Source organism: Haliaeetus leucocephalus, unplaced genomic scaffold (genome assembly GCF_000737465.1).
Source record: "Haliaeetus leucocephalus isolate CR32 unplaced genomic scaffold, Haliaeetus_leucocephalus-4.0 Scaffold751, whole genome shotgun sequence".
NCBI lineage: Eukaryota > Metazoa > Chordata > Aves > Accipitriformes > Accipitridae > Haliaeetus > Haliaeetus leucocephalus.
This window is the reverse complement of record NW_010973187.1, coordinates 4743810-4757112: the sequence shown is the minus strand read 5'-3', so window position 1 is coordinate 4757112 and position 13303 is coordinate 4743810. Positions and strand designations below refer to the sequence as shown.

Below are 13303 nucleotides of genomic sequence, written 5' to 3'. Positions count from 1 at the left end.
CATTGACCACTGAAGCATCTTCGTGATCTTGGTTCTGTGCCTGGGAAGGCTAGCAGACTCCAAGGAGAAAAGAGTACAAGTGGGATGCGTGGAAGGGCCGGGCAGCAGGCAAAGAGGGACGGTAATAGAGCTGGGGTTTCTCTTAGGTGTACGAACTGGGGTTTGGGTTTTCTTGTTCTTTTGTAGTGGTGGGGCCGGGGCCTAAGATGCTATTAGAGGTGGGGAGCAATCCTAGAAAATCCTGAAGAAGAGGGAGAGGAGAGAGAACTCAGGGAGTAAGGTGGAGCCCAAGCCATAATGTTGGTCATAGCCGCTGCCTTTCTGTAGTCCCACCATTCCTTAGTGGAAGAAACATAATGCAGAGCAGAGGAGTTCCCCTGTGTTTTCACACAGCTGCTGTACCAACAGTGAGAATATTGCTTCTGGTGTTGATTTGGAAGTGCCCAAGGACTCTGAGAATGGGCTCCAGTGTGCACAGTTGTTTGACTTTGAATAAAAAGCCTTTTAAATAAGGTGTTTGGCTGTAGTTTTGATAAAAGGCAAGAGTCCCTAGTGAAAGATCAGGAGATCTTTGTACACCTCTTTCTTGGCAAAGAAATTACTTTGATGGAACCTTCATTGTACCCCTGCTGCTAGTACGTAAGCCATGGTGTGTAAATCCTGGAGATGGGGAGGAAAAAGAGCAGGAAGCTGCCTTGCTTTGGTTCAGCTAAATACTGCATAAATGTGGAATTCAGGGCAGAGGAGGTCTGCTAGCCCAGGCAGGGAGCGGTATAGTTGGTAGTAGGTGACTTCAGGGAATCTGAATCATTTTGCTGCAGACAGGTGATGATGAGGGATCTGCAGAATTAATCCTTATTGTTCGTGAAGGTTTTGTAAAATAAATGAAGAGAGCAATATCAGTTTTATATTGTAAATATGCTACTGAGAATGAATGTTATTAATGCAGATGGTGCTTTGAGAAACTAAATATCCTCTTACTGCTGAACTACTGGCATAGACCTGTGGTTAAACAGTTACTCCACCAGGGTAAAAAAATCAATAATATGATTCCTTCTCAGCAAAACTGATTTAATAATATATTAGGAGATGATGCTGACCCTGGCCTTACTCACCATGGAATGAATATTTTAATTGAGAGGACTAATTATGGAAAATAAAAATCTTTGTGATGTTGTCAGATTTTGCTGACTTCTGTTAATGTACTTTACAGGACACTTGGATCTTGGTGATGAGCACAGTGTAAATAATGTAGCTGATTTGCTATGCAAAGCAAAGGGCTTTCTAAACTGAGAAATTATATGAAATAGTAAATAAAATGTGGGAAATGAGGAAAGACCCTTGTTCAGTTTGACTGTTGAGAAAGACAGAAGTTGAAGGAAGCTGGGTCCTTGGGGTTGGCAGCCAGGTTTGGGGTTTTCTCTTTTGTGTTTTTTTTAAACACTGATGAAAAATCCAGCAACTTGAGAAGCTCTTGTCCTTGGTGAGCAAGAAAATCAAAAGCTATAAAGTTTTGGTTCCCACTTCTCTTTGGCATTTGCCTCTGAGGTTTCTTCCCTACTTCTGCTTGGACTGGTTCTGCTTTGGGCTTTATCGTAACACTTGTTTCTTACCTACCTGGAACAGACTGTACTGGTGGGAGATAATGATCTCAGTTGACTTTCTGTACCAGAACTTAAATGATATTTTCTATTCTCACATAAAAGAGCCAAGTGGCTTGGTGTGTCTTAAATCCTTGTGTGGCGTCTTCGTGTTGTTCTGTCTGGAACAAAGCTTGTGTGACATCTGGTTGCTAATGGAAGAAAAGGTGGGATCGACTTCCACATGTGAGATGCTGCATTGTGGAGTGAGTACAGGATCAGCTGAACCTGCTGTTGGCTTTCTCCCCACAGAGGGTTTGGTTGTTGCAGCTAGTACCACTTACCCATGTACCACACGTTGTCATTAGCTTAACCAGCAAGGATGGTTAACATGCAAGGATGTTCCAGAGGAAAGAGTAGTTTATTGCAGTGACTTTTTTTGGTCACGTTTATTTATGTTGTGTAAAAGTGAGCATAGTATGGAAAAATGAAAGGAATAGGTGTCCCAAGGGAAACAGAAACCCTGATGTTGACGTGATGTGTATTTTCTGAAAGGGGGGATAGTAGATGAAAAATACCATTTTCTGGGTCAGGAAAGATAGTCAAAACTATGTATTTTTGTCTTTGGCTCTTACACAATGTTGAAGAGAGAGAACACAGGGGAAGAAATTTTTAACCTTCATAAGGTGTGTTCATAGCATGCCCTTTGCAGACTCCTCTGGCTCCCCTGTCCCCCTCAGCTGTCTTTATGGGCAGAAAGTCTTCCATGCTTCCAGCTGGCATGGTTTGGGTTTTGCTCCGCTGCTGCCATGCTCTCAGGGAGTGTTGTTTGTTAGCAGGAGCACGATTGCCTTGATTGTCTCCAAGACCTGGAGTGCTGTGCCTGGATGTGGGTGTCCCCCGGATCCCTCGAGCTGTACCCCAGTGTCACGGGAAGCCGGTGCCAGCCGTAAGAGGTGGAGAGGGGATGGGAGCAGATATGTCTCAAGTAACTCTTGGTTTTAGGGCTCCAGAGGAAACACCGAGCTGAGTTTTTAACAGGACAGAGTACCTCCAGCCCTGTCACCTGCAAGCCAGGATCACACAGCGTTGACAAGAAGTCGCTGTAAAATCTCTGAGTTAAGATGACACACTTCACCGGTGTTTTTCTGGATGTATTTTGCAAAATATTTCTAATTAGAGAAAGAAAAAGGTGAGGATGTAGCCAGCCCTGGCACCTGCAGGAGTTCAGTAAGGGTGCTTGCTTGCTTTATGGTACAGCAGAAGACTGGACGAGATGTTTCAGTGGGCAGGGGCAGGTGCCTGTTCTGTGGAGGAGGCAGCAAAAGCAAGCTAGCAGTGTAAAAAATGAAGATGTGGTCAAAACCCATAGCTGTGAGAGAATTCTTTGGGGGGGGGGGGCAGGCGGGGAACTGATCATGAGCTGATGTAAAGAGTAAATTCATGTAATTTATAATAATGCTGTCTTCCAGCCGAGTGATGCGCTGTGGCGGTGTAGCTGAACAGTGTGATGGGGGAGGCTGTGGAAGTCAGGCTGTGACAGATCCTGCTGTACATTGTGGCTACTGTCTTCGTGCCGCCTGTTGCTCCGTCTTCCTTAACCACCACCTCTGGTGTGTGTTGGTGCCTGTTGCAGGACAGACCATGAGAAGAATGTGAAGTGGGTGTATGAATGGAAATTGCCCTGCTTCAGGCTCTTTTCATTCTTTCCCCCTGACTTTTCTAGTAGGTTTTGGGGCTCTTGCTGGCAGGGAGGTGAGGAAGAAATGCATGCGTCTCTGTAGCAGGAGAGGAGTTGGGTTAACCGACGTAGCAGACTTTCTTTAAAAAAGCAAACCCAAGCTGCTCTTCACTCCCCTGAAATTCTCATCCTGGAAATAGGTGAGTAATTTGAAAGAAAATTCAGCTCTTTCCATCTCGGAAGCTCCCTGGTGGGGACCTGCGCTGTGGGTGCAGTGCCCGGCCTTTCCCTGCAGCTGCTGGCTCTGCCCTGGGCGCCTGTTTGTGGCCGTGGGGTGGTCCACAGTGGGATGGGGAGATGTGCTGGTGGAGTCGGTCCTGCCTGGAGCTGGGCAAGGACTCTCCCTCCTCTGCCTTGCCCTGCCTGAAATCCTCTTAAGCTTTTCAGGGACTGATTTGACAAACTGAGCCCTAAGCAGTCAGCATAGTTGCTTAGGAACAGTCAGAGGCAGATATATATTTGGTATAAATGCAGCTGTGATTAACTGTACAGACAAAACCAAGGTCAGGGAGGCATGTTGCCTTGTCATTTTGCTGTCTAGTTCTCTGTGAGATGGATGTCTTGCATAACACGTTACAGATGCAGTAACGCTGAAGCAGGAGGGATGTGGTCACCTCGATCACGTCTCCGGTGGCATTGATGGTACTAAAACTCCCTGCTCTCTATTTCTTCAGAGGTAACCAAGCACTGCAGCTTTTTTCTGGGAAGATGGGAAATGAGAACAGCTTGTTTGCGGATACTTGCAAAGATCTCCGTCTGTTTTTAAAAGGCACCACAGAAGGCGGGGGTGCGAGAGGATACATCTACTATACGCATCGCTTACTTCGGTCCTTAGTTGCAAAGTTACTTCTTGTAAAGACACTTTTTTTTTTCTGCCAACGCTCAGTTAATGCAAATCATGTCTAGTGTTTGGCCTTGGCGGTGGTCTGTTGTTTAGAGAAAATATGCTTTCCTGCGTATATAGTTAACATATAGTAGTTAATGCTTCAAGAAGCCTTAAGGGAGTCTGCCTGCTACCTTTGGTGCCCTGGCAAAGGTTTGGTGTCGTAGGTCTGTCCGCCTTCTGCCCTTGCACGCCTCGCTGGAGCACTGGCATACATTTCAGCTGATTTAGTTAAAATTACATGAAAAGCTTCATCTTTTCCTTCTGCCATGGCTTAGTGTCCTTTCCAAAGTATTTCTGGTTGCTGCTGGCCCAGGAGCAAGGCAGTGTCACCTTTTCCTGTCTTCCAGAAGAGTTTTCTGAGAGCTGGTCCATAAATTCATTAAAGCAGAAGCCTTTTAAGCCTGGGTGGTACAGCGTGCTTTCTGTGGGGAAGAGCTGAAGGCACACTCTGCAAACCTGAGCCTCTCCCTGGCTTTGACATAGCAGAATTCAAGCAAAATCTCATTGTGGCTTGTTTGTTTTCTTTTTTTAATTTTGTGTATATAAATAGAAACCTTCAGAGTCCCAGGACCAGCAACGTGAGGTGTGAAAAACAGAAAGCCGGACTGGGCTGAGTTCAGAAGGAGCCTGGTGTGGTGTGGGGGCAAAAGGCGATCGCAAACACGGCGAGCGGAGCTCCTGCAGGCTGCAGTGCCCATGCCTCTGCCTCCCCCGTCACAGGCTGGAGGTGTCACGAAGCGCTCCCTCCTCTGAGCGAGGGCCCTGTGCTCCCCTGCCCACTGAGCCCAAGAGCCGTTCCCCAGGGAACCCCGTGGGTGGGCTGGAGCCACGGGCAGCCTGCGGCTGCTGTGCAGGACCCTCACCGTGGGCAAAGCGAGCCGGGGGGGCTGCGTGTTGCTGGGCTGTGGGAACACGCCGCCCTGCGGCACGTGGGTCTGCAAGAGCTGCTGCTGGAGTCGGGGAGCTCCCAGACTTTGTCCTGTGGCTTCTCCAGGGCGGAGGGTGACGGGTCCTTGCGTGAAACCAGGACGCTGGTATTTCCATCTTTCAGTGGCGATGGGGCAACTGAGTAGCAATGGCAATTTTGCACTTTGCTCTCCTGATGTCTTGGAGATGCCTGCGTGGAAGGGGAGCCGTGCTGGTCAAAGCTGACGTGGTCAAAGCCCAAAGGGCTTTTCAACTAAAAAGCAAAGCTTGTCCAGGATAAAGCCTTTGACTGAAGAAAAATGGCTGGGTGAGGTGGAGCAGAACTAACAATAGTTCCCTGTCTGTGGGCCCTCATCTCCAGGCCTGGATTTAGGCAAGCTGGTGGCTTTCTGACCTCTCCCGGGAAGGACTGTCCCTGCTCCTCTCTGGGGCCAAGGCACCAGCGTCCCCTCAGCAGGAGCCTCCCCCTGCACCCACCTGCGCGCGCCGCTGCCACGCGCTCCTGGCCGTGCCAGTCGCACCAAGGCGTGACGCGTCTCGCGGAGCCGCCCAGCCTGGGCGCCCGTGTGCTGGGAGCTTGCGGGAGCAGGGCCGTGCGGTCCCCTATGTATCTGGCACTGGTTTTATGGGAACTGCAGACGCCTAATATTGGTTCTCAGTTTTTTGGGTTTTTTTTCCTCCCTCTTTCCCTTGCCCCTAGCTCCAGCAATGGGGATTTCAGACTCTTCCAGCAGGACTGATTGTTCTGCACCAGCTATTTCTGAGCCCCTGCACAGCCCAGGTGTTTGTGTCCCTTCCTGGATTTAGCTGTAATAGCTGTAAAACCAGGGAATTGAATGGGTTTGGGTTTTGGTTGTTTTTTTTTTTCCTTGCAAACTTTCTCATAATTACAAGGTGGGAGCGTGTTTTACCATGAGATTTTTCTGGCTGCAGAGTGCTCAGCACATACTATTATTTTGGAGGGTGGAAAAAAAAAAAAAGAGGAGGAAGTGAGTTTTGACACATGGATAATATTTGAAAATTACTGTTGACTGAAGCTTAATTACCTGGCTGGTAGTTAGTTATTAAAAGTGAGTATGAACAATGGTGGTGTTTAAACCGAGCATGGCTGCTGGGCAGCCTGGGCCTCCAGCTCTCTACCCATTAGGGGCTGCTGTTGCTCTGCTTCAGCCAGGAGCATGGGCCCTAACAGGTGACTTTGAAGTTTAGAAATTCACTTTTCAGGTTTTGAACTTTTTTGGAGTAATAGGAAACTCATTAAACCTTTACTTGTGTGCATGCAATTTAATAGAATCTTTTGAGTTTTGCCTAAACCTGACAGTGTTAAACTAATGCAAAAGAGTTGTTGCCGTAGCAGTCTGTGGAGGCATGCGGAGAGGGGGAATATTTTCCTTTACGTGGGTGACATCGCTGCAGGGGCGGCGGATGGGCTTTTTGTCCTCTGTCAGCGGCACTCGGAGAGGCCTGGCTGGGGTGGAGAAGGTGTCAGCCCCATTGCACAGATGGTTTCCCTGCAGAGAGGAGGGCTGTGGGGCGCATGTCTGAGCCCTGGTGGCTTGTCCCAACATCTGAGGTGGCCTCCCTTAGTCCTGGAAGATGAACCACAGGTGCAAATGGAGCACCCTGGGGTCAGCACCCACTTAGCTGAGCCCCAGGGCATCAGCCTGACTCTTCTTGCTGTGCCCACCCATGGATGTAGCTCAGCAGAGCACTGCGTTTCGGACCAGCGGGCTTCAAAATGGCAAAATTCACGTGAGTTTTATGTGGGCGTTCATCAGGAAATGCTTAGGATAAGGTAAGAAAATTGCTGGTGCATAGAACTGGCTTCCCCGTACGTTTGTGTAAGGTCTCACCCAAACCCAGCAGGGCTCAGTGGCATCTTCCCGGCTGGTGTGCACAGACCTGTTGCTTCCCAGTCCTGGTGAGAGGTGTAGGGGCTGGTGCCAGGTGAGTGTGGGCAGGATGGGCTCATTTCAGAGCACGACACACCTCCCTGGGGGGAAGGTGCTGGGGGGGGACACACGGATGCTGCCAGAAGCAGCTGGTTTTGGCTGCCCTGTGTCTTGCCAGGCCCCATAAACCCTACTGCATCAGGGTGGGTGGCTGGGCTTGACATCCCTCGGCCCTGCATGGCCTTCACTGAGAAAAACTGAACAGGTTTTTCCCCTCTTCAGGCTGCTGCGGGCTTGGTCAGCAAGCAGCAGCAAGGGAGGGGAGCTGTGCTGGGGGGGCCAGGCAGCTCTGGGGACACCCACAGGGGAGCTGCCATTGTGTCTGCCGGCAGCTTCGCCACAACAAACCAACCCAGCCTCTGCTTCGTGAGCTGCAGAAGGTGCTGCTGCTCTTCCCAGGGCTCGCAGCTCTGCAGTTTAAAAAAAAAAAAAAGTATGTATTGTGACCTCTGATGATAATGGTGTGATGCTGACATTGCTGAGCCCCAGCTTTAGCTCAGTTGGTTTAAAGTCCCAATTGCAGAGCCCGGTGGGTGGTGGTGGGGGCAGATGGTTCTTGCTGCCTTGCAGAGAACAGATGTTTTCAAGGTGACCGCCAAGATGTCAAGGCAAGGAAAAGCAGAACTGCGCATCCATGAACTAAAGTTAATGTATCTATCTGCAGTGCAAAGAGCTGGGTGTTTATGTTCCTGCTGTATGAATTTCTCTCTACAAGGTAAAGGTGTGTCCCACCATGCTGTGTCCTTGTGGCCAATGGTCCTGTGCGGGCCAGGCTCTGCAGGAGCTGCCAAAACATGGAGCAGGGGAAGAAGAGGTGGCGATGCTGGAGGTGTGTGATCCTGTGAGCTGAGTCACTGCGCTCCTATCACCATGTTGGGCTGTCTCAGGGCCCACGGGGGAGCCCAAGGCCTCTCCTTTCCCTCTGTGACTAGTGATGGGTCATCCTTCCCTCAAGAAAGGACTTGAAAGGGATCAAATATTCAGCTCACTCTGTAGTTTGTCTCCTTGTCTTTAGGTCTAAACCCCAGTATCCTTTAGCTGCACGCTTCTGAGGAACATGGGGTTAACTATGTGTCCCAGCTCGGGTGTTAAATCACAGCCAAACCATACTGCTTGTTTCCCATGAGCAAACAGGCTCTTTTTTGAAGTAAGGGTTATCGTTCTGTTTTCAGGTGCTGGATGTTATCCTAAGTATACAGGAAGCGTTACATCTGATAGAGCTTGTACTGCCTGCTGGCTTTCAAACAGCTCCACTAAAACCAGAGGGAACACAAAGTCATGGATCTTTTTTTTTTTTCCTCTTTCCTTATAGTTTGTCAGAGATGTTTCTGGGAAAAGGTTTCCTTATAGCACAGATTTAAATGGTTGTCGCACAGAAGTGATGTTCTTCCCCTTGGTGGCATGTCCCAGCTGGGAAGGGGAAGCCAGTCCCTCAGTACTTCTAAATTCAACCTGCACACTTACTGCCTGCCAGCTCCTAGCCAAACAATTTTGCAGCCACCTCCTTCAAGAGCTTTCCCACACTCAGGAAAGAGATGGATGCTGAGGGCTGTCAACTTTATTTGACAGGATCTGCCCTTTCGCTGTTGTCTCCAAGAAACGGCACGCTTGGCAGACAGGCAGCTGTGCATGAGCTGAATAGGGCTCAAGATGGCCAGAGATGAACTTCTAGACTGTATCAAATGGCAAAGAATAACATGAAGTACCAACACATGATCTTCTCCAAATCTTTTCTTCTAGTACTAAAAAGTATTTGGGGAGGATGCAGCTGGATCACTGTGCTCCCTATGAATGAGTGCTGTATTGATAAATAGTCACCTTTACAGAATTTTACTCTCTCACCACTGATAATTCAACAGTGGCCAATTTAGTCAGGTTTGTAATGACCTTCTGTCTTTTGTTTGGTTGCTGTTGTCTCTTTCATTCTTTGCTATCCCTGTAATACCTAACACATAGGCCCAATTCAGTCTACAGATCATTCTTTTGCAGAGCATCTTGGAAGAGGTGACCAACAACTGCAAGGACAGTACTGCTTATAGGTTACCTCCCACCTCTGGGAAAGGTTGCAAGGAACACTAAGTAGAAGATAAACTGGGGAATGGAAAAGGGCTCAAGACATGCAGAATGAGACAGGGGACAAATGGGAATGCAGCTGTGTCAACACAACCCATGGAAATGGGATCTTGCATCATCCTGATGTAAGGGATTAAGCTCCACAAAAAACTGCACACAAAAGCTCCTCCTTGGAAATTCAGCGATCAGAAAGTAGACTATATTATTAACAAAGCACAGCTTTAATAAAAAGGTTTAAGGCTTACATCTCAAAATGACTTATAAATAAACATAATCACAATACATATATTCTATTTAAAAAAAAAGTATTCATTATAAGATAATATATATTTTCTGAGTTATAAAATCTTATATAAATAGCAAATCATTCTCTGTATGCTGATTACAAGAATACATAAAACCTGGGGTGCAGATCTGAAAGGAATCCTGAGTACACAACAAATGGCAGAAAATAGAACAATGATACTGTTGTCCTAGTATGTAATTTCTCCAAAACTGTAAAAATGGAACTGAGAACTTTTTGGTTGCTCAACCTTGTTCAGCTCCATAGCCTCAGGAATGGCTCTAGATATCCACTCCTTGAGATTTCAGGAGCACCCTATAGATTCTTTTGGTATCAAAAAAAGAGAATTTTATCTGTCTTCTGATGGACAGAAATAAGGCACTTACTTACTTAGACCACGTCAGTGCAGGCTGTAAAAAGCAGCTTGGACTTGTAGCCAGAGAGCAGCAAAAGGCCTCTCTTGAATGAAGATGTGTGGCAACAAATTCTGGTAGTTATACACAAGAGGTAGCCAATTCTTACACTCCTCAAGGTTCCCCTGCTTACCCCCAAAATAACAATATAAATTAAACCAAGAACAAGCGGAAACTTTGCACGTTAGAAATAGCAAAGTGAAAGTTCCCCCCCCCCCCCTTTTTTTTTTTTTAAGATTGAGATAAGCGAACCAGCAAGTTGGACTAGCAGTCTGGCTACAGCAGCATGCTGCTTTCTTCCTTTGTGGTAAAAGTTGTAGCAGCATTTAGATCAGAGCTTTCACTCTGTGTTTTCTCCTGGCTTTTCAAAGTGAGCTGTACAACAGATATATGTGAATGGTAACATTCATAACAATGTGACTACATCTCCGAGAACAAGGCAGAATGCAGTACTGCAAGAGGACACCAACTTGCAGAAGCCTGTCGGTGTATTTAAATTCTGAATTCTGACCTATTTTATTATTGTAGCACAACTTTTTTTTTCTGATCATAATGAAGAAGTGTCAATTATTCATGGAAGAAATAAAGACTCTTCTGCCTGTTGTTTTCAAGCAGAGTAATGTAGTCATTATATGTTCCTTTAAACACTGCTATTATATAAAATGTAATGTTTTCTTTCATATACTCAGGGTCATAAGCTCTGACTTATTACTAAAACACGAATCATCAGAGCAAACTCATACACGCAAATGGCAATAAACACATAGAAGCTTAAATTTTGCTTCTTATTACAGCGTCAACTCAGTAGAGGTAATGAAGTAAGTAAGAGCCATTTATAGTCTTCTGTCTTCTTCCCAATTTAACTGGGATCAAAAACTGGATGAACAATGTTATACTGAAGTTGAGCCATAGTTTCTGGAAGCAGAACTTCACAAATAAACAACAGATGCATGATAACACTTTAGATTCAGAAATTCTCAATAGTTTTCTGTCCTTTCAAATATTACAAATAACTTATCCTTCTCTTTTTTGGTATCCTATGAATACCAATAGCCTCTCTCATGGCAATCTTCTTCCTGTTTTTTGGTTAAAAACCCCAGCGACAAGAAGTTGTAAATATTGCACAGTGAGTTAGGATGGAAGACTAGAAAAGAGAATGGCACTTGCAGGGTGACTTTTCAATCCAAAGAAAAGCTCTTCATTTTTTCTGCTAATTCCTGTCTCATTTCTATATGTTTTTTCAGGTTTTGCACTTCATGGGGCAGGTTAATGTCCCACACCGACACACAGGATTGTAATTCTGGAAAAAAAATAATGAAAAAAATTGAAAACTGCAACAGAGAAGAATTACTGCATAATAAGAAGTGGTTTTGCTTATCTGCTTATTTTTTAGTTACTCATAAATTGCTTCAATGAAGCATGATGCTTAGGACCAGGAAGACAAGTTATATGAAACTTCATGTATGAGGTAATGCAGTTATTGGGTTACAAGCTGTTTGTACTTGCACAATGATTTAGATTCCAGTTCCTAAACTTAAGAGTATACCATTTAAAAGCACTTGAAAAACTCTTTCTGGTGCCTGTGGGCCATAAGGTACTGACCTGAGCTACAGCTAATGCTAGTACTGAGGTGCTGGCATAAAATTTCATCTCTATTTTCCCGAGCAGATATACCCTAAATGCTTACAAGACTCAAAACCCATTCACTGTAAACTAAAAATGAAAACTGATTTCATAAGGTAGTGAGCATACTGGGAAAAGGTCACTTCTTCAATCCCCCTTCATGCAAACAACTCAATTCATGGAAAATTCACACTGCTTTTTGAGAACACTTACCTGAGTAGGGGCTCACAAACTAAGGCCCCACGGTTTCTGGGAGTCTCTGATTCCTCTCTGTATAATTAACGGCACTCTTACATACAATAAAAAGGCTAAAAAGGCAATACGTGTTCTCATGGTAATAATCAGGGAATATCAGAATATAAAAACCACTGCTGTAAGTTTGATTCTTATTTTACTCCAAACAGTCAGCTCATCTCCACTTGCCACCTATAACTTTATTCTGTCATTGCCACATTTTTAGGAGTCACTGAAACTGAGATGAGATAAAGGTGAAGAAGGGCATCGATCAGAGCATCAGCTGTAACTGTTCTTAGAAAAACCCAAAGATGGAGGTTTTCTATCTTCTTATTCCAGCACTTTGCTATCCTAATTGTCAGGAAGCTTTTCTTGATGTCTGACCTAAATATCCCTTGCTGTAATAGAAACTGGTTAGTCCATATCCTACCCCCAAGGAATATGCAGAAGTCTTTATTCCCTTCCTCTTTATTTACATATTTGAAGCCTGTTATCATGTCTTCTCTAAGCTTTATTTACATTAACCAACTTAACTTCCTGCAACATTTCCTCACAGGTTGCATTTCTCTCATCTGGACTATAGTCCAGAACATTCAGCAAGTCCCAAATGGATAGGCTCCTCCAGCAGAGGCCATATCAGCATTCAGCAGAGTGTAAGAATTAGCTCATGTCTTACAGACACCACTTCTCGACTGGTGTAAGAATGGTGTTTGCCTCTTCTGCAGCAACGTGACATGTTTGACTCATGTTCAGCCTGCGATCAATTATAACCCTTTTTCTACAGCACTGCTGTTTAAGCTGATCATTTCCTCATGTTGGTACAACGGATCATTCCTAATTAAGTAAAAGGTCTTACATATGTCCTTACTGAATTGTATCCTACTTCCCTCCAGACCATTTGTTCTATTTGTCAAGGTCATTTTGAATTCTAATCCTGCCCTCCAGTGTGCTTGTGGCTTTGTCTTAGCTGAGAACTGTCTGCAAATCTGAAAAGCACATGCACTATTCTTTTCATCCACAACATTCATGAAAACATTGAGGATTCCTGGCCTAGCAGAGACCCCTCTGGAAATCCATTTGATACATTCTCCAATTATACAATGACATTTACTCTCCAAATACAGTTTTCCAGTATATTATCTACTTCAAATAGTGGCTTCCTCTGATCCATTTTTAGAAGTTACTGTTAGTTTGCATGGAGCCCAGAAATGCAAAAGACAACAAAAACTAATAATGATGTTTCAATAAAATTATATGAAATGATGATCAACTCTCAGTGGGTAGTCAAGCATGATAGTGTCTACTCTACCAATAATACAAATAAATGAAACACAGTTCAGGTACCTTTGTGATATTTGTTGTCTTCGGTGTCACTTTTATAGCGATATCCCAAAACCAGCACCACATTCTTGAGACTCCCTTTTTCAAAGAAATAAAATGTCAAATTTTAATTTTAATGGGAACTTTGTAATTTAAGGACAGAAAGAGTAGATGACATCATCCCACTAAGACGACAGAAAGCAAAGTTCATTCAACTGGACCCATTATTCAAAATCATTAACCATGAAAAACCCAGACATGAAAACAATAT

At 45.1% G+C, this 13303-nt stretch overlaps 1 protein-coding gene across 1 annotated transcript in view; it reads right to left on the bottom strand.

The window, feature by feature from the left end:
• Positions 1-10105: 10105 nt before the first annotated feature.
• Positions 10106-13303, bottom strand: part of LRRK2 (leucine-rich repeat kinase 2) — an 86711-nt gene continuing 83513 nt past the window's right edge. Inside the window, exons 51-52 of the mRNA XM_010581087.1 lie at positions 13057-13131; positions 10106-11155 (exon numbers count right to left, since the gene is read on the bottom strand). Of these exons, the coding sequence (XP_010579389.1) occupies positions 11034-11155; positions 13057-13131 (197 nt within the window). The 3' untranslated portion in view covers positions 10106-11033. The remainder of the gene's footprint in view (positions 11156-13056; positions 13132-13303) is intronic.